The sequence below is a fragment of the Pezoporus flaviventris genome, unplaced genomic scaffold, assembly GCF_033815535.1.
Source record: "Pezoporus flaviventris isolate CSIRO_AGI_PZ_B2104156 unplaced genomic scaffold, CSIRO_AGI_Pfla_v1 ptg000037l, whole genome shotgun sequence".
Classification (NCBI taxonomy): Eukaryota; Metazoa; Chordata; class Aves; order Psittaciformes; family Psittacidae; genus Pezoporus; species Pezoporus flaviventris.
The window spans coordinates 15,778,126-15,799,770 of NW_026892585.1; the positions used below are offsets into that span (position 1 = coordinate 15,778,126).

A 21,645-nucleotide genomic window follows, 5' to 3' on the forward strand; every position below is an offset into this window, starting at 1 on the left:
AACTGTAGAATACCAAATTGGTTTTTCCTTAATTAATTTAGCATGCTTTTCTCAGTAAAGCTTCCTTTCAAGCTCCCATGCTATATAACAACTGCTTTGAATCTGAACCTGACTCCAATCTATTTTTGACAAGGCCATCCTGCAGTAGCACTCCAGCCATCGTGTTAATCTGATCAAAATATTTGCATTTCATCACACCTGTCAAACCAATCAAAGTAAATTATCCCCCTCCAGGATTCACCTCTCCCTCCAAATAGAAAACCAGAGAGCAGATAGCACATGAACAGAAAATATTATGCCATATTTACAACTAGCGTTATTATCTTTCACACTTACATATCAGAGACCAGTTGCCTGTCTGTCAATACATGTATATCTTTATTAGACAATAGACTCCCTTTAAATAGAGCAGACATGATACTCACAACCTATACTGTATCAAAAGTTGCTTCACTCTTTTCCTATCCTGAACTAGAATACTAGTACTAGAATGCAAGGAATATGCACCTATATAGTGTGTGTATATAAGTGTATATATACATATATATATGTATACACACACACATATATATAGCATATATATAAGCCCTGTTTGTTAGACAAAAGTGTCCCCATCAGCTATGAATAAATGTACTATCATTTAACCTTCATGAAGGTGCCAGCATAAATTACTATTATGCTGTATTTACAGAGGAAAAATGTTTCCACAAACACCACACTCCAGCACTCAAAATTCACGGGCTGAATAGTAAGAGTAAACCTAAATATATCTAAATGAATAGCACTTGTGGATGATAAATAGGAAAGTAAATATGTAGGAAGAACATCTCCACAGAATTGTGCCCCACTCAGCAATACCTAATCTCTTCCATGTTCTTAAGGGGCTTCTTATGCAAGTTGCACTGTTACCTATCTTTTCCATTAAGTCACAATACTACCGTTTCCAAATTATGCTTAGGATTTCAAGTTCAGTAAATATATTGTGCTTTGCATTCATATAAAAGCCAGCTCTAGACACAAGGGGCTTTTTAATACATACATACATATATATATATATATATATTTAGGGCACACCATGTACCTACCCCAGGTATATCCTGTATTTGAAACAACAAAAGCTGTGAGCACAGAGCACAGATTTATAATAAAACAAGCACCTAAGTGTACGATATTCAACTTCAAAATGCTCTTAAAACAAAACAAAAAACATGTTGAGGTTTATGAAAAAGAAGTTACACTCTCAGTGCTTTTAGCAAATTTATATCTTCAAATCATTCTCTAGACGTTAAATCCCAAATAAAGGCTTGAAAACTTCCATACGAGGAGAAAATGGCAGAGGGGAGGCAAAAAAAACAACAAAACATCACACAAATTACTAAGACAAATATGTAAATCCCATATACAGCTACAATACTACATACAGGTATCCACATTTTATGCAAAAAATGTGGAGAATAGGTCACAAACCATAAACAGAGGTACAAGCAACCTGTAGCCTTGCAGGACTAGATCATATGAAAAATCTTCCAATTTTTATTTTAGATTAAATCAATGTATTTGGAAGTTTATATTATACATTGAAATGCAATCCTTAAATTATCTAATTTGTACAAAAGAACTGCAGGCATGTTGATAGACAGCTGACTCAGTCTGCTCTGGAGCTTTAATAAGGAACATTTCACAACATTTTTATGTACTTACATAGGGAAATGACTACAGGCCAGATTCAACCTTGGGATTTTGCCTCCTAATTCTCACAGGGTTAAAACACATCTTAGAAGTGTATGTTACTAATATATAAGGATATTGCTCCTGGCAATTCACTGAGAGGGTTCCTGTTGGTTCTGTGGGATCTCCTGCATTCCCCCCTCAGAATAATCTCTGTCTCTTTTCCACTTTAAATGCTCCTCCATCAGTGTGTTGCACTGCAATTTACATTCCACCAAGACAGGCTAGACAGAATTGCATTTGAAGCTGCATGTGTTACTCCTTGAACAGTCAGAGGAGTCAGTGTTGAGCAGCACAAGCCACTACTCCTCTCTTCAGGTGCCAAGTACCTAAAAATACACCTGAAAAGCATCAATAAATTAAAGCAAAGCATTCAACTTGCATTTATGTAATAGAAAACCAAACTACAAAGCAACAATGGGCATCAGGTAAATGTATCCAATACAATTTGCAAGCATAATTGAAAGCACTGCTGCCTAATCAGACATCTAAAAGCAAAGCATGCTCAAACAAAATGTCTATAGACTCATTAGTTGGCAGCCATTCCATTACAATCACACATAATGTCAGTAGTGCCTTGAACCTGTGCCAATGACAACAGCATAAATTTTGCATCTCATTTCTGTGGCCATAAAATTAATGATCAGTTTAAAAATACTTCTTCGCAAAAGTTATTGCACAAAGAAATGCCATGAATGTGTCCCTGTTATGTAGTCACAAGGATAATTAAGGAGTTGATGCTCATTAATATAGTTTCTTGTTTCCCCAGAATACCATATGATTTATCTGGAAGTTGAAAAAAAAAGAAGTTTCATTAACAGTAGATAGTTAGCAGTTAAACAATAACAAAAATATGCATATGAACTGACCCTATTCTCCAGTTTCTGCAATTTAAACTAACCTTTTGTAGGTTTGATAGCAGAATCAATATTTTGTTATCTGTAAAAAAAAACCCATACAATGTCTTTACTTATTAAATGCTTATTTATTGATTTAGGAAGTAATGCATAGCAAAGGGTAAGTATACCACATTAGGAACAGAGCATAAAACAAACTCTCCTCATTGTAACAAGGGCTGCACTTCAGTCCTTGCCCCCTATTCTGAAGATTTCTAACAGATTTAGTTGGTATAAGCTGAATATAATGAACAGGACCATACTATTTTGTAAGAATCTAGTTTATAAGAAAAATTAATAATATTATTTTTCCCCAAGAATTCATTTTCATCTAAGATAGTGATTATAGCAATGAACTCCTAAGTATTAAAGATAGTGCTTCCACCACTAACTAAAAAAAGAGAGAGCATGCAAGATGTTTCAGCCAATATCCCTGAAAGAGCCTTGATAGCTCACATCCTCAGATCACTAAACAAAAAAGACAGAGTGATGCATTGAAGTTGCTCAAGTATAAAAGAAATAAAACAATTCACAAAAATAAAATGTCATGCAGCTCAAAACACTCTGCCTCTTGCCATTTTGTAAGGTCCCACGTCACAGCAGGTTGAAATCACTTCCTTTTGTCCACTCTCTGCTGCAGTAAGAGCCCACCAAACAAAGGACTGGATGGAGCCATCAAGCAGATCAATGCAAGGTTCTCACTACACAGTTTTTCAGAAAAATAACTAGACAAAGCTGCTTTCAAGCTGGCACAGGTATTCTCTAGCCCACTAATAGTTGCTGATGCTTCTTTAAGGAGATGCTACTGACCCAATCCACCAGTCACCTTGCCAGACTGGATTCTTTCGACAGCCACTTTCTCAACGTATGCGTTGCCATGCAATCTGCTTCAATACACCCATTCCTGAAGAGTCTTCTAGAGTCTCATATTAACATGGCTGTTTTAAATGGCTTGTTTTATAAAGGTCAAGTAGGAATTCTTTAGCAGCTATCTGTTAAAACAATACTGAAACACCATTAAGTTTGTAAGCAAATGCGCTTCAAGCAAGAAAAGCAACACAACTCTTACTTGTTGAGCTGTCTCTCATTCTGATGATGGACATAAGACCATTTTGTGCTGCACTGGTGGTTCTGTCTTGTGCTGCTTTAAATTGCACTTAGCAGGGACACTACACAGATAACAACTACATGAAGCTGAAACAGACACCAGTGACTTGCCTACAAGGAAACCCTCCACACTTCCAGGAGAGAGTGATACTTGGCACAATTCTAATGCATCTGATGGTCTCTCCAGAAATACATCATGAAGATCCTCAAAGGACTACACAACAACTAAGCCACATCTTTCCCATTTATGGTTATTACTAATGATGTATTTATGCCCCTGACTGAAAGCTCAAGTGTGTTAAAATACAGAACTTGCATCCACATACTGCTGTGATGACTACAAGCTACTGCCTCAAGTCCATAAAGACTCCTACCTGCTGCCATTTCCTGAAGGGGGGAGGGAAAGAGTACAGAAACAAAAAAGGAAATAGCACCTCAACAAAAAACATGGGGCAGGGAAGAAAATACAAAGCCCTTGCATACAGTGCTACTCTGTCAGCTTGACTATTTCCAGGAAGCAGATGTCTCAGGCTCCAGACACTGCTCTACCAAGAGCCAGAGACATCCAAGTCACTTAAAGGTTTCCTCCAGGTACTCCCAATAACTACATAAAACACTGATGCTCTAGAGACGCAAATTTATCTTCTCTTATACTACAATGAAATTAAAATGAAAGTGAACCTTCATCAGTCTTCATCAGACTGAAAAGTGGTAGTTAGTAAAGGTTATATCATACTTTTCTGCACAAATAAAGCCGAAGTCGTGTGCCACAGCTCATATATAAGGTACACCAAGTGCTTTATGGGGAACTTGTTCTGCAAATTCCCCTATTATGACTTGATTTGGTTAGTACTTTTGGTGTCTCACTTTCAACACCGAGCCAAAAATCTTTTGAGAAAAGTGATTAAAAATGTATCTTTTACTAAAATAAATGCAAAGAGCAGATGGCAAGTGATCTTCAAACACAAAAACTGATTCTAGGGCTTATGGTGCTTCTGCCAACTTTACTGCTATTTTTAGCATAAATTGAAAGCAAGGTTCTTTTTACTAAACATTTTGGCAGCCACGGTATTGATTCAATTAATCTCAAAACAGAGAAATGCCAAAAACTGTATTAACTCAGGATCTCTGACAAAATCCAGACTTTTATATCCTTAGTGGAATACTAGTCTTATGAAAAATGAATTCAATTTGTATGAGAATTATCTTAGTTTTCAAGTTCTTTCTCAATTCTAAGATCTAGAACAGGTCACTTTGAGTGCGACTATGGCTTTTTGGTTTTGTTTAAACTACTTAGATGAGGAGTCAAATATTTCAAATTAAAAGAAAAAGAAAAAAAAGCAGTTTCTTAATTTAAGAATAAAATAAATGCAATAAATGTTTAATAACTCAATAAAAAATAAAATTTGCGGAAAGATTAGTATTTTGGGTATTAGTACAATTGTACATTTTCTGTCATAAGAACACCATGCACTTTGTAAATTAACTGTAAAAGTCAGTGTAAAATCAGATAACACATCACACATGAGAATTAAATATTTTCCTATACAACTAATTTTATGTCTTTAATTTTCACATATACCCACCTTCCCAAAAAAGCTTATTTTTTTCACTGTGTAGACACAGAAGATGCTTTTGCCAGCATATTTACTGACCTAACAGAGAAACTAAAAAGGCTTCTTTCTAGGAGGGCGCAAGCAAGTCCCAAAGTTTATCAATTTGGTTGCAAAGAAATATGTATGTGCTTTCTGAAAGTTAGAGATACTCACACAGATGATTTTGGTTTTAAGGAGCCTGGTTCTACTTGTGCATGTGCTCTTCAACTTTTTTTTTTATTATTCTTTTAAAACCTCTGTGCCTTATTTTTATGAAAGATAAGATTCTGCATGATAGTGGCCAAAGCCCATACACATACAGTACCTTGGTCAAACTGACCAGTTACCACATGCAAAGCCAGCAGAACTTCAAGAGCATGCAACGATGAGAGTGGAGTCACAAGCTGATGACCACAAAGCATAACTGTGGAACAACTCACAAGCTGAAGGAGCTGCTGTTTGAGAAACCACAGTCAAGTTTCATTACGTTATACAGAAGATATAACAATTTTTAAAGCATTTGTTCACTTCTTTCAGCTTCCAAAAGATTCTTCTGAGTGCTTCTGGAAGGATGACAGGTCACAACTCATTAGATTCTTGAAAACAGCTGACATGGTATGATAATTAATGTACTGTGATAAATACTATACCATGATAATATGGCACATAATATGAACTATTCTTCACCTTTCCTTCCAGCTACAACAAAGACTATTTTATTTGCATTAAAAAAAAACTAAAAATGGAGTCACTGCTACCACAAAACAAGGAACAACAAACATCAAGTTTAAATGTGCACAGTAGCTTTTATTCTTCCTAGTTTGTTTCAGTGCAGTTTCCACATTTCTGCTTCCACCTCTCCCTTTTTCCTAAAGGATATTCTCCTTTTTCATCTTATATTTTGGGATATTTCTTTTTATTCTGGAGGGGAGGAGCAGGAAAATGTCTGACCAACACTGGTTTTAACCTCTTTTCAAATGTTTAACCTTTTCTCAAAGGTTATTTTTTTTTTTCCTCAGTTTTTAACCTTTCCTCAAATTTTCCATTTTTTCAAATGTTTAGGTGTGCACAGAGATATGAATGGGCACAAAAGCTGACCTCACTCAGCTGCTGCCGCTGCTTTGTTACACTAGTAGCTGTCCAAGAATCTCACTGCTTACCTCCATGTGGGTCCTTTGTCCTACACCTACACAAGTCATGCCTAATTTGTACAGGCCTGGAGTAAGAATGACACAACCAAATAAGTTTAGCACACACTTCTTGAACTCTGGAAATGATACCAACAACCCATACCATATTTCCTCAAATATTTTGCAAATAAATGTAGGCTCCCATTTCTCATCGTTTGGGGTTTCTTTTCGTATTTATTCATGTAAAGGCACAGAATTTAAAGAAATTTACCCTCACTTGCAGAAAACAATGGTATTACTTTAGAGCCTTCTCATTTTATTGACAAATACTGAAAGAAAACTAAAGTATCAGCATTTGCAAGCTTCACCATCTATGTGTAGTTCTGAACCAGTAAGACATCATGAGAATTTAAAGGGGCAACATATCCTTCCCAAGAATCAAATGCACTCTAACAAAAGGAGTAAGACTGAATACAACCTTCACAGAAGTCAGAACAAGTTATACAGTAACAACTGCAGACTATATCAATTAAACCATCTATTTTGATGGCGATGAGCTTTCATTAATAAATTTGTTGAATCAGAAAAGAAATTCCAAATCAAATGCCAGTGAAGAAAGTAAGCACAGTAGAATTTTCCTGACCTTCATAAAAAGCAAACCAGTAAACACAAACTCTGCTCTCTACAGACAACTGTCATGTTTACTGGCAATTCACAGCCTCAGAAAGTTATTAAACCTTAAAAAACATGCCCTCTGGAAAGTCAGATGCACTTGCAATGAAATAACTAGCCTACCTTATTTCATGTTTGTTTAGCAAAATAACATTTGACTTTTCTACATTTAGTTCTGTTGGACAGTGAGGAAAGGAAGGAAACTACGTTTTAACTTCAATAAGGGTGCTGAGGTGCATTATTAAAAAAAAATAGTAAACTATTTTAATGCATTTTTTAAATAACCACATAGTTTGAATTTACAAAACCTTGGCAACCTTTGGGAAGTTTCAAGCTGTATTTTCATCTTATTCAAACTGCTATGGCTGTGTAACTTGATTAAACAGAGATAAGAAATGTATGAACTTGTTGTGCCTTGTCACAGCATTACTTGCCTAATACGACTTACATATTTTCACTCTATCAGGAGGCACACTGTAGCCCACACATTTCAACCTCCTTGTCCAGAAACAGACAGTTCTTCAACCACTGCAAAAAAGTGAAGCTTTGCATTGGCTTTTTTGACCTCGCACTGTGACCCTCATACCAGCATCCACAGGCTATAGGTCATGACCTCAAGAATTAGCATCATGGAAATAAGAGCCCTTCCAGGTTTAGTTAACAGAACAGAGCACTGTAGCAACACACTCAGACTTCTCTAAACTGAACTCTGCAGCTTTGTTTTAACTCCACTAGAAGACAATAGATAACCCACACTTCAGTTTTCATTACTTGCACACTAAATCATCTCCTCTCCAACTGAAGGTCTGAGCTCCGGCTGCACTATGGAAACATTCATTCAGCGTGGATCGAAAGCCAATATCATATTGCCACTAGATGATCCTATTAAAAGGTTAAAGAAACATCACTATGGAATTAAAGACTTTTGCAATCTTAAGAGAAAATGGCTGAAATACTTTATCCCTATTAAAATTTTATCTCCTAAGCAGACTGCTTTGCATAGGCTTCCTCTGGAAAACAAAAAAAAACCTGCTTACATGGTCTTTTGCAGCGCTACGCTAGTCCTAATTAAGCCAGACATAACAAGCTCCTATTCTGAACTATATTTCTAAGCTCATCCTTTCATCAGTAAGCCTTCTCAGAGGCGTTCAATGAAGGAAATGGGACCTGGCTTTGAGCAATGGCTTAGCGAGAACTTGGCAACCGGGAAGCTTTTCCCGCTTCACTCAGCAGGGGGAGCCAGGCCCTTCGTCCGCGGGAGCACCTGGGCACGGCCGCAGCCAGCGCCTTGTGCTTCTCCGGCTTAGGGTATGCCAGGGGGCAAAAGTACATCACGGGGAGGAAGGAAAAAACAAACAAACAAACAAACAAACAAACCGCGACATTTACCTTTATCCTGGAACTCTTGAGGGTAACTGCAGAAAGAATAAGAAACACAGTAAAGCAATGCACTTGCCAATCCATAGTACTAGAATACAGCACGGAACAGTTGCTAGTTTTTAACAAGTTTTGTAGTTGAAACTTAGCACTGTCAAGTTTTCCTTAATAATTTTTAAGTCTTTATTTTTGGCTAACGTATTTACTCAGTTTTTCTTTTGCCTCTGCAGTTGAGAGAATCCCGTCATTTCAAAGAAGGCTGGAACAAAACCAAACTCAGAGCTGCCATTTATAGGGATATACATCTATTCAGTTATCTTAAGGTATAAACATAAATAAGCATCTTTAGTAAATTTTCCAAATAGTAACATATTCCAGAAAGTTTTGTGCACAAGTAAAACCCACTAAGCATACTTTAAAATAGTAGGTCAGCAGAAAAAAAAAAAATCCACAAATACTGGGTTTAGTTGCAATAATCTACGAAATTCAAATTTAAAAGTATTAATAATTAACCAGAAATATAAAAATTGATGCAGGCCTAAATTTAAAAAGTCATTTTCAAATAGGAATATCTTACCATACTTGATGCTTAAAACACTTCTATTGTTATCATCCCAGAGGGGAAAAAAAAATATTTCTTCAGAGCTAAATCTTGGTATTTCAGAAACAAAAATAATCATAGGATACAGTATGATGTATAGAGACAAATAATCAGGACAGTGTTATCTAAAACAGCACCTGAAGAAGCGTGCATGGACTTTATGTGAAAATGAGAGGATTTCACCAGAAATAACTGGCAAATAAAATGCAGCTGCCAAGACCATCTTTACAGACAATAAGCAGTAGTATGTGTATCAGGTTAGTTCTTACAAGTAACGAGCAGGAGAGAAAGGCATGGTCTAGCAATAAGAAACCAAGAAATGCAAACAGAGATAAAAGGCCAGATCTGAGAAATCCTGTATAGGAATTAGCAGTGTTAGGCACAGCCCAATATGTGGGATGCGAAAGTCGAAGATGACTACAATGTGCATATATTTTACAGCCTGCATGAAAAAACAAAATGTTACTAAGAGTGAATTACAGGAGACAAGGAAGGAATTAGAAATTAAAACAAGACATGAAATGGTGGGGTCACGTAAACAAATGGCAAAGCATTCAGGGTCAACTGCTTCCGTAACTGCAGGTTCCCTCCTTCAATATTTCATCAACCAAAAAAAAACCATAGTTGACTCATAAGACTGAAGATAAAAAGTCAGTAGCGCTGTATCTGCAAGTCATCTGTACTGTCCCAGTTTAGCTCAATAACCCAGATGGGAAAGCATGAAAAGAAAAAAAATCCTGATTCCTTAAAAAAGTAGTTCCCTAAGCATTTATAAACCGAATCAAAGGCACACAAACCCTCAATTACAAGACTCTGGGATACATCTCATGTCTTCCCACAGTTAGTGTCATGCAAAGAATGATGCCCTTGCCAGAAGATTGTGCTGTCTTTGAAATTGTAAACAAGTTGCCACAGAGGCAGGAGCATGTCATCAAAGGAAAGGTTAAGAGATATCACACAGGAGTGGATCAGTAGAAAAACAATTTGGAAACAACAGTGGGAAAAGAACAACAAGTACTAGATTATATCCTAGTTGATCAGAGTTGTAAGAAAAGAGATTTTGCAAGTAAAATTTTGTAGCACAAATAAAACTACAGCCAAATCTCTTCAGCTGACTTGTCTGACTGAAATTAAGACACAACAGAGTCTCAAATCATACCTATTGAGAGAAAAAAAGAGAGGAAAAGGGAAAAAGGCCACAGCGCTCTGCGTGGTCTGTCACAGTACTTCACTATTTTAACACTGCAGAAGCAAAGTATAAATAGTTTCCAGTTATGTTTCAATTTGCTATTACAGAGCTAAATGACAGACTATAAAGTAAAGCAAAGTCAGCATTGAACTATGCTGGTTTACACCAGCAGAGTATTGTGACAGGAAACTCATTCATATTCTCAATGCATTATATTTCTTAAATTTCAGTAAGTCTTATCAAAGCAGAGGTGAAGGCAAGCTCTACCGAACCAGGCTGCAATCAGGGTTCAGAATATTACAGCAATTCAAATGGGACAAATCCTTCTGTTCCCATTTCTGACAATTGCAGCAGCTTCAGGAAAGATATAAAGACTTGAACCCATGCAGATTATTTGACAAAATCAGTACCTAAACAGATTTTTGCTAATATTGTTAAAGGTTATTGAAAGATTGTAAAAACTTTATGTGTGACCTTATAGCATATTAAAGCCTTGAAGCTTACTTACCTTGCCTTAACATTTTTTATCTTCTTAAGAAGAACTTCCCTTTTCTCTTTTGCTTTCTTAGATAAATTTTCTCCTTTTAGCGTTTGAGAAATAAATGTGTCAACATCTAAATAAAGAAGAAAAACAAAATACACCTCAAAAAAAGAGAAATACCGATGTAATGAGTTCCTCCTGATACTACTGTGAAAAAAATAAAAAAAATTATTTTCAGACCTACACACAGCATAGTTAACGGACATTTCAGATGCTAAATGAGATACATTTGTTCTCTGATCTACTTATGCTTAGCACAGCAAATCCTATGGTGACATTTGATTCTTGCTCACTTAATTATGCCACATAAGTCCTAATAAATTGCAGTACTATAACAATTACTTTCCATCACCTAAAGTAGAGGATAAAGCTAAAACATGGAAATAGGCTTTATGCATGTATTACTGCCATGTTATTTCAGAAGTGCAAGTTACAAAAATGGCTGAGTGATTCATTATTTCAGCACTAACACCTACCCAGCTATTACTAATACAGGTCACTTAGTGGTTACAGCATTTTCAAATGGTCTCACGTTGCCTCTGAACTCCCTAAATGACTAAAAGTTCATATCAAAAACCTTAATCCTGTAAACAATTATGGTTATTGTGCCTACCTATCAAAGAAGTCAAACTCAAGCGTGTACTTGAAGTTAAGCATACCTACACCTGTAGAATCACAAACTAAGGCTCTAATCTGCACTGTAATTTTTAATTCTTATATAGACGATACATTTATATAGTCATGTAAAATCAAAGTATATACATAAAAGTTACCATGGTTCTTCGTAAATATCCATTCCATAGGATAAAAACAATGCAGTGACTGAGAATTTGGAGGAGTGCAACTTTGCCAGTAGTATGTTTTCTTGATTAACAAAAACAGTTGAGAAAAGTAACTGTAAAAGTTTCTTATAGTTACCAATCAATATACAATTATCCTGAAAACTGAAAAGTAGGAATATAACAAAAAAACCTGCTTGTTAATTTGGATTTCTCAGATGTATGGGTAACAACTGTTCACTGAATAAATGAAAGCATATGTAAGTAACAAACACCCCTACACAGTGCCTGCCCACTCCCCATACCCACACAGATACATAGATGTTGGCTCAATCTGCGTAGATGCAAATAGATATGGATAGTACTGTTTTAATCCTGTAATTTTTCCAATCTGATGAGATCTTCCATTTTTATAAATCTAAACTAGCCAATTAAGAACTCAAATATTTGTGAACAAAAGTTCACGTTTTAAAACATTAAATGAATATTCACTGCAGATTTACTAACTGAAAAAAATTGACTGCTTTTTTTTTTTTTCTGAAACAGAAGTTCTGCAGAAATATACCCCACTTTATATTACAAATTGCAAGAAAACAAATTAAGTTACTGTTTGAGAACACTGGCATAGCTATTGCAAAAATGTCATTCTTTATAAATAATTTATGAGATGATTATTTAGATGTTTAGATTGCTGTCTTCACAAAGCATGGCAGATATCTTCTTTTTGGTGTTGGGTTTGTTTTTTTTATAAAGTATTTTAGGGTTCTGAAAAATAATATTACTCCCCATAAGACAGAGAAGCTTCCCCATTACATTTTCCAAAGCAGCCCTGAAGCGGCGTGAACAACCACATTCAGTTCTATGGCATTCCTTCTTTAAAAAGACAGAAGGAAAGGCACTTAACATGCGTATTAATGAACCCTGCACACACACCCCCAACAGCCTCTATGCCCTACACCAAGCATCCCTGGAAACATATCTTGCCCTAACCCATAAAAAACTTATACACCTTCATAAATTCCAATTACTAGAACTGGCCACCAAGCAGGCGAACGAGGACCAATGCAGTCCAAAGACCAACCACAAAACCTAGGTCAAAAAAACCAATACTTTTACTGCTGAAGGCAAAACCCAAAACCATCAACAGTTTCTGTCAGTGAAACCCAACAGGATTTTCCAGTGCAGAACAACCTTTCATTCTGGGAGGTACAGGTGATTTAAATATTTGTTTCTTCAGACTTTTACATGTTTATTTCAAAAATTAGATAGCAGTTTCAAAGTTCCCCCTAGGCAGCAACATGTGAAAGCTTAGAGGAATTAGTCACATTTATAAGTAAGGAACAATGCTTGCACAGTAATCTTCGGACACCAACTAATCACAGAACTTTGCTTCAGAAGTCTTCACCTAAACTCAGTGGGCTTCTTTACTTCTTGGAAAAGCTCAAAATCCAGGTGAGAACTCTGCCATCACAGGTTTTGACTGACTGTCAAAGCTTTTTTCAAATACAAACATTGAGGTAACACAATTACGGAATATGTGGGGAAGAGAAATCAAGTTGATTATCATAAGCAAGAATTTCTACTTCTGACACACACATGATATTCAATAGGATGCTAAAGAAGCAATTTAGTTGAAAAGTACGCTTTACTGTATCATAGATTTTTCTTATCTACTCACAATTACACAGACTGTTATATAGCTTGCTCAAGCCATGTTCTTATCCAGTGTTGTAAATTCATCCTGGATGTGGCAGATGCACAGGAGATGAGTAATTTAATTCCTCTGGACAAGAAGCAAGAAAGTTTAGGATATCTAAGCTGTGATCATCTCTTTACTATCTGTACTTCCAACACTAGGGAAGAGTATGGAAGAAGCAGTCCTGGCGGTCAAGAGAAAGCTTCCAGTGGCTTAACAGAAAGGAATGTTTATGCAATTTCTCTTACATTCCATTAAGTGATATACCTTGGAATGATAACAGGACTCAGGACTCAGTATGACAGATACAAGTCATACACAGTGAACTTCAAACAAGCAAAAAAATTCACCTATTTCTCACCACTATTCTAGTCACCTACTTGCTCTTTCTCCAGGATGATCCTCTGCTAGTTTAATGCTATACAGAAAAGGAAAGTGTAAACTACTAGTCACAAGCACTTCAGAGTAGACATGTTTCTTTATGCTTCAGTAGCAGTTGGTCCATTGAGGAATTTAAAAAGGAATAAAAGATAAACTCCAAACAAAACAACTTTGAGTAGATTTCCAACTTAAAAGCACTTTTACTAATTCATTACCACACAACAAACAAAACAAATTATTTCCATAAATTGTTTGTTCTTAACAAAATGAGCACCTATTTAGTATCACACATTGCAGAGACTCAGGTGTTTCCATTGAAAACACTAACATTTCAAAGAGAAATAAATTTTGGAAACCTATTCAACACCTCTTCACATTTTTTAAGCTTCTGTGTTAGACTTCCTGATAGCCTGAACACCCATCTTTGTTGCTCTGATTCTTAAAGCTTGTAATTTTAACTTTGCATTAGCCATAGCCCAGAAAAACATGCCTCCAGAAATGAACAATAGCTACTGATCTGAAAGATCCAATTGATACGATTCACTCACAAATTGCTCTGTCAATACAGGTTACAAGCTGACAAAAAAAGGAAGTCACACCACAGTCTAGTTCTGTCCGCTTCAACCAGCTCATATAGTTTCAAAGCTTAATTGCTAGTTCATACAACAATCAAAAGCTAAAAGGCCATTTTAATTCTATTTTCAGCTACATTCCTTTTACAAGGAAAAAAAGCTAAGATTTATTTTGCACTTCATTGTTAAAACATTTTGTGGTTCTCATTACTTCAATGATTATAAACAGACAACACTGCAAGTTTTTCATTGGTCTAAGTCTTTGGCACTATTTCCTTTCATGAAGGCTGAAACTATGCAGATGGGCTTTTTCAAGAACACTGTAAATTTTTAGCCCAAAGCAAGTGCTGCGTTACAGAGAGTTACTTGTAACAAATCACAGCACTTTTATTGTTTACAGAGTTTAATATCATAATTTGCAGTTAATAAACAAATATACTTAGGGCAGAACTACCTCATTTTTGTGTCAGGGTGGGTCAAACACACTCTCATAGAGGCACTCAAAGACTGTTCCCTGGGTCTTCCTTTTTCCCTTCCTCTAACAGATAACCAAAATGTTGTCCATCACACTATCAAAAAGTCAGTCACTTCTTCATCACCTGATGACTTCATACTATTCAAATGACAGAGAACAATCATAAACTGGCAATTAGATAGGTGTGTTTCCACTCACACAGCAGAGCTTGAAGGCAGCACCCTGCCCATTACCCAAGGAGAATGCATGCTGCTGTTTTGTGGCTGGACATGCATCCATCATATGACAAGGGACACTTGCGTGGTGTCACCTGCTGGATGCGCTGCCAGTCACACAAGAAGGGAATGGCAGGTCAGCCACCAGCCTTCACTCATCATTCTCCTCCACCTCAAGGCCTGAGAGAGCCAGAAGCTGGCTGCAAGCCAGAGAATTTGGGAAAGCAGACCAAAGAATTTTGGAAGATAATGCAAGCTAGGCACATTTGTGCACACACACTGTCCAACGGTGACCGGCATGAAAGAGACTGTATCTTTCAGTTTTACATGGGCTGGCATTAGAAAGCAATTAATTTGATTTCAAAGTTTTCATGCAATTCATTAGTAGGGAACAGGTCTGAAGACAAATTATCAAGCCACATCTGTGACTGCCTGCCCTCCTGAATCAAGAAATACAAAAGAATTTTGCTTCTGCTCTCCCCACATCCTCCCCAGCTACATTTAAAAGTCTCTGTTCAGAGTTTGCTAAACTGTCTTTAAAGAAATGTACATATACAGAAACAGAACACATGATGTAAAATAAAAGTAACTGACACATTTTGTGTCACATTTTGTGAGGTGTCAAAATGTGTCAGTCACTTTGATCAAACCTAACAAGTAGGTGAGCATTCCTTTTTAGCGCAAAGTCCTGAAATGGACCGCCTTTAGAAACTGCTGTACCTTAAATCCCCAAAAGCACGGCTATCTTGCCATATTGCTACACACAAAGTGAGTTTAATGAAAAACATTGAGATTCAATGGTTTCATCTGTGATTTAGAAAGCAGAAATACACACTGACTGCTAAAATTTCTCAAATGAAGCAAATAGATAAGACATCTCTTAAGAAGTTCAAGAAGAAAAATTATAATCAAGGACTACATGCACCTAACCTCACTGGCTGAGGAGTTGAGCATCCTCTCTCTACATTAAAGATGTGAGAAAAGATGAAGCTGTAACATATTAAGCATATCATGAAAAAAAACCACACCAGTACAAATCATGATCAAGTTACAAAGTGATTCCAAATGAACTATAATAAAGAATGTTAAGGATTAACCTAAAGATTTACACTGTGTGCCACATTATGCTGCATCTATTGTGGTTTGTTGACATATGATTATGAAAGAAACGTAAACCCAGTCAGATGAGAAAGACAGACTCCACGTTAATTGAAAAAGACAAACTAAGTGAATAATGAGTATATAAAAAATAGCCTGTGCCATTTTTATCACCCATGTACGACACTTACTCTCAAATTTATAGCAGAGACAATTGAACTATGTTTCAAATCACTGGAGGTTATTTCTTACCGGGAATGCCTCCCTGCATTTTTTCACCTCAATCTTTCTATTTTTATTCCATTACTATTGAAATACGTATATATTTCCAAAGCTGTAAATACATGTCAGCTCAGAAAGTGTCTCCGATAGTCACCCTCGTTTATCTTGTAAAGATGGATTCTTCAGCAAGAACCAGCATTCATTAAAGCCTTGGAGTTGCAAAAATGATATTTTGAAGCAAAGATTAAAGTTTTAAACAACAATATCCCTTAAAAATTGAAACAGCCAATGAAGAAGAGCTACACTGTACCCAGGTGGCTTTCTCTACAACAAGAATGTAAGGAGTAAGTCCAGCAACAGCTGACAAGAGGTCACAAAAGGACAGTTCATTTTCTGAGCATCAGGGGTAAATATAACTACTGTAAGGGCCAAAAAATTAAGATGCAAGCAAAATTAAACTCATGCACTGGATCTGCTGTCTTGTATTTTCCCTGCCTTGCCCACTTCTGCATGCCATTTCCAGGATGTAACTGAACAAGTGGGCAAACAATATTAACTGGAAGAAAAAAAAAATAAAGAAATCATGTTGAAAACAAAATGCAATTTGGACAACATGACTCAGCATTTAAACAAACTCAATAATCTCTTGGTGGAAAAGGTCTCTACCACAAGAACACTGTTTTCTATTTAGTTCTGGGGTTTTGTTTGGTAGAACAAGGAAAATGGATATTGGGACTGGATATAAGGTTCCATATGAACTCAAGAAAGAGGTTTATGCCATTTTCACAGCAAAAAAAAAAAATCTTTGTAACTTTTAAAATATGAATACAAAAAATTCAAACTGGAAATACAGCAAAATGTGAAAGGAAAAACGGAATTTTAAAAAAAGTAATAGGACCCTTACTGTAGTCACAGGTATCACAGAGAGAGGGAAGACATAAACAGTAATGTATCTAATGATCATGACACCATCAAGAACTCTTACAAAATAAAGAATTCTTAATTCCAACTAAATCTCCATTACTGGGGGGGGGGGGGGGGGGGGGGGGAATTAAGATTATTTTTTTTTTCCCAAACAAGGCGACTGAAGCAACCAGTCTGATTTATGTTACTGGAAAAATAATATGCCTTTGGGGAAGAAGCAGCCTCCAAAATCCTCCTCAGCTATGGACAAGCCATAAGAGCATTAAGAGCATGCATCAAAGAGTAAGGAACAGTAAAAATGAGCAGGCCTCCAACTACTTACATAACAAATAATAGTTTGACAAATAAACACCACACAAGTAACATCCTATTTTGCCAAATACCCACAAAATGGTCCTGAACATATAAACATGACAGGGGATACCTTTCCAAAAGAACAGACACAATAGGGCTGGGCTTCCTTCACTAAATTCCCCAAAATTTCAAGCATCATCTAGAAGGTGCAGAGACACGGGTAGGGAAGGAAGAAGTTACCTACACTGCCACACACCTCCCAGGTGTAAAGAGGAAGATAGGATCAACAAAATTACTTTCTCCTCCCACCCAAAGCTCAATCCATGACCAGAGGACCCTGTTTCTGTCTCCAGTGTTTCCTTCCCACCACTTGAACAAGTCAGAGGATGGGATTGTGAAATCTTCACCGTCTTCTGCCATAAGCCTATTGCCACACTGACCTTTCCCTTCAACTTTACAGAAACAGCTTCCTCCTGTTTCCAACTAATGCAGTTAGCCCTGAGCTCAAGCTGTGCTTCTGCCTGGAACATTTCAGTGCCACTGACATGCAACTATAATGACCCTGCCAGCATGTGTGACAGAATTTGTTTTTACGTTACAGATATAATATTGTTTAGGTTCAAAGAAAAGCACTCCCAAGTCAGAAAGTTTCCTGTGCAACTTTAATTCATCCCCTGGTGTGTTTACTCCCATTATCACCATGTTTAACTACAGGAGCACTTAGTATGTTTTCCAGTAGGAGCCTTACTTGTTCAGCATAGTGGGTGGACAGTACTCCAACAATAAATCAAGGCTAAGGAGGGATAAGGAAATCCATATGATCACTCCTCCACTTGTTTCAGAAGTTGGAAGTTGTAGGCAAAAAGGCCAAGGAGATGAAGAAGAGCACAATATTTATGAAATTTTGTATATGTCACTGCCTCACTGCTATGTGAATACTGGATTAAAAAAAAAAATGATGCTTCTCGCTAGACATTAACTGCATATTCTCAACAGAACCTGATATGAAGAAGTACCCAGCACTTATAATGGCCACTGAATATAGATACCCAACTCACTTTATTTTCTGGAGAAACTAGTACAGTATGGAGACAGGTGAATTTGAATTCTAATTCTGTTCCACCATTGATTAGTTTTTGCAACCCCAGATCACATCTTGTTTATTACACTAATTTTACCGACAGGAAAACAATATTTCCTCATCTCAAAGAGGTGCTGAATCAATACTTGTGAGCCATTAAAATAATACATTAAGAAGCACCCTCGAAGAAAAGCATGCAGAAATTAATAACTACCTACTCACTGCAGTCCTTGTATTGGGTAAGAGTTGCTTAATGAATAGTAAAGATATTACAGAGCTCCCTTCCTTCCTCCATTACCATACATCTTCACTACTTGAATAGCTTGAGCAAAAAGAACCAGGAGACTACATAAATAAAGATTAACAGAACCTAAACATATCAGTAGAATTGCTCATACGCTCTGAATTACTCCAGTTTCTAAATTTCATGCACTTAACTGGTCACCTTAACAAAGAAACAAAAAAAAAAGGGGAGGGGGGGACGACGGACGACTATGAGAGGTTAGCAACACACAAACTGTAAAAAGTAATGTCGTATTTTTTAAAAAAAAAAAAAATTAGTGAATTTTTACATTATATAACCATAATTACCCTTAAATTTAGTTCCCTTTGAGAATTCTGCAAGTCAGAAGTAAAAGTTACAAACGGTTAGTTGTTCCTCACTACCCCATTTCCATCCTGTTGATTTCTGCTTACTCCATAACTAAGCTGCCATAAAATTAACAAGTGTTAAGTTCATTTTGCATTGAGTACCAGACCAAATTTGTGTATGAATGCAAATTAAGTTGAAAATACTACCTTTATAATTGTAAGGATGTATTACATAGCATTTATGCTACCGTAATAACGAAGATTTAAAGATCATAGGTAAATCATCCCATTCTTTGCTTCAGTTCTATAGACAACACTAAAGAAACCACCTAATTTTCTTCCAGAAAAGCTGAAGCCGTACACACAGTACAACCTAGGGGGTTGTACCTAGACACCTAGATATTTAACTTAAGTCATTGATCATAGTGACTCTGAAATAACATACACGCATCCTCCCTGAGGGAAAACAGGTGTTCTCAGTTTCACTTCAAAATTCAAACTTTTGTATCACTCTTCCCATGGCAGACTGGATAAAGATGGGGAGAAGAACAAGTTTCAGAAATGAGGCACTATGACAAACAAACAAATCACAGTCTTGAATGATCCCACCTGCATCACACCATCCCCTAAAAAAAACAAATAAATCCTAGAAGCACTTAAAACATTGAAGTGTTTCAAGATCAGCTTCACCTGATCACTGGAAAATAGCTCTGAAATACACACACATTTCCTGTGATCAAAAGCTTCGGAATACAGTAATGTCACAGAAAATACCAGCGTTTTACAAAGGCTGTCTAAGGCTATTTTTACTTTTTTTATTATTAAGAATCTATGCCATGATAAGAAATCATCGAAAACTTTCTTTGTTTCTGGTGGCTTTTAATGCAGATTTTACTACAGGCGGTATGGTTTGCAAATAATGTACTCACAAATAGCAGCAAAACACTTAAGACAGTTGGCAGAAGTGCTTTAAAGATGAAAAGATGTGGTAAGGGCAGAATGTTTGAAGCACTAACTCTTACAGTCAAAGTGTTACAAAAAAGAACAGCCTTCAAAGGTGATGAGCTACTTTACATTCTGGCAGGTGCCCCGTAGTCGAGTAGTCGATTTCAGCGGGAAGATTTTGAAAAGCATTTGGATGACTTAATCAAAGCTACGCAAGTCCCAGTGGCAGAAACAGAAGCTCCCAAAAGAGACTCCCACTTAAATTAAAATTGTTTCAGGCTAGCAAAGCCTTTTATTGCTTTTTCCTCTGGGTATAAGAAATACCAAACTGGAAATGAACAGTTTATTTTAATGAACAACACAAAATAAATTTCAAAAGTGAAATGTACATGAAAATCACTACCAGTATTTTGAAGTCTCTACTAACGCTACTGCCGATAACCTTTCATGGCGAGTAGTCGTCCGACTCCTATGCTCCAACATACCCGTAAGGGCATGGACAGTCAGAGTCACACGTATGTGACCGATATGACAATATGCCAGCAATTCAGTGATATCTTAACTCACTTCCGTATCGCTAGCCTCGGTTGTTTAGCGGGAAAGTTTGCGGGGGGGGGGGGGTGTCGTTAATTCGGGGAAAGGGCCCTGTTGGCACCGTAACAGCACGGTGCAACGCAGCCTGAAGGGGAAAATTCCCACGCTCCTTACCCCTGCCCAGAGGCAACGGGAGGCTGAGAACGCCCAGCCGCAGCCCGACGGCCGAGAGACAAGCCAGGAGCGGGACCAAGCTCCTTCCTCATTTCGGGTGCGCCGAGAAGCGGCGGGGAGGGAACCGCAGCCCGGCGCGGGAGGGCGGCCGCCGCCAGAATACAGCGGGAAGAAGTAACCGGGCAAGAGAACTTGACGGGGGAATGGGAAGCCCCGAACCCGCAAAGTGGAAGCGAAGCGCGCTGCGGCGGGGGTACATCTCAAGGGGCTGCTCCCCCGGCACGTCCCGGCCGCGCCGGCTACCCCGGGCCGTCACACCCCCCGCTGGCCCGACCCCCCCACCGCTGGCCCGTCCCCCTCTGCCGTCCCTCCGCCCTGCTCACTGCCCGCCCCCCCAGGAAGCCCTCCCTTCTTTCCTTCCTTCCTTCCTTCCTTCTTTCTTCCCTCCTCCTCCTCCTCCCCTCCCAGCCGCCGGCTGGCCGTACCTGCGAGGAGGCTACAGACCTCGTTGGGGATGGCGAGTGCGCCGTGCATGGCGGGGGCAGCCGGGGACACCCCGAGGCAGGACTCGACGGCTCGTCCCAGTCCCGCCAGGGAGGAAGCGGAGGCTCCGCCCCTCGGCCGCAATGACACGGCCGCGAGCCACAGGGGCGGGGCTTTCTGCACCGGGGGTGGAGCTTACCGCAATGGAGGCGGGGTTTAGCCATGCTTTCCCCGCCCTCTGGTTTCGCGCATGCGCCTCATCTCCACTCCCTGCGTTTACACTCGCTGCTGAGGGCCCCCTTAGCAACGCCCCGCCGAGAGGGCCGCCTCCCACGTGACCCCTGC

General features: G+C 38.0%; 1 protein-coding gene across 2 annotated transcripts in view; it reads right to left on the bottom strand.

The window, feature by feature from the left end:
- The window catches only part of SKAP2 (src kinase associated phosphoprotein 2), a 117,433-nt gene extending 96,033 nt beyond the window's left edge, over nt 1-21,400 (bottom strand). Inside the window, exons 1-2 of one of the 2 annotated variants that reach the window (XM_061464827.1) lie at nt 5,767-5,902; nt 1,944-2,057 (exon numbers count right to left, since the gene is read on the bottom strand). In XM_061464827.1, the coding sequence (XP_061320811.1) occupies nt 1,944-1,980 (37 nt within the window). In that variant the 5' untranslated portion in view covers nt 1,981-2,057; nt 5,767-5,902. Of the gene's footprint in view, nt 1-1,943; nt 2,058-5,766; nt 5,903-21,302 lie in introns of those variants that run through there. The other variant, XM_061464826.1, reaches the window with a different exon arrangement.
- Between the last annotated feature and the right edge of the window lie 245 nt (nt 21,401-21,645).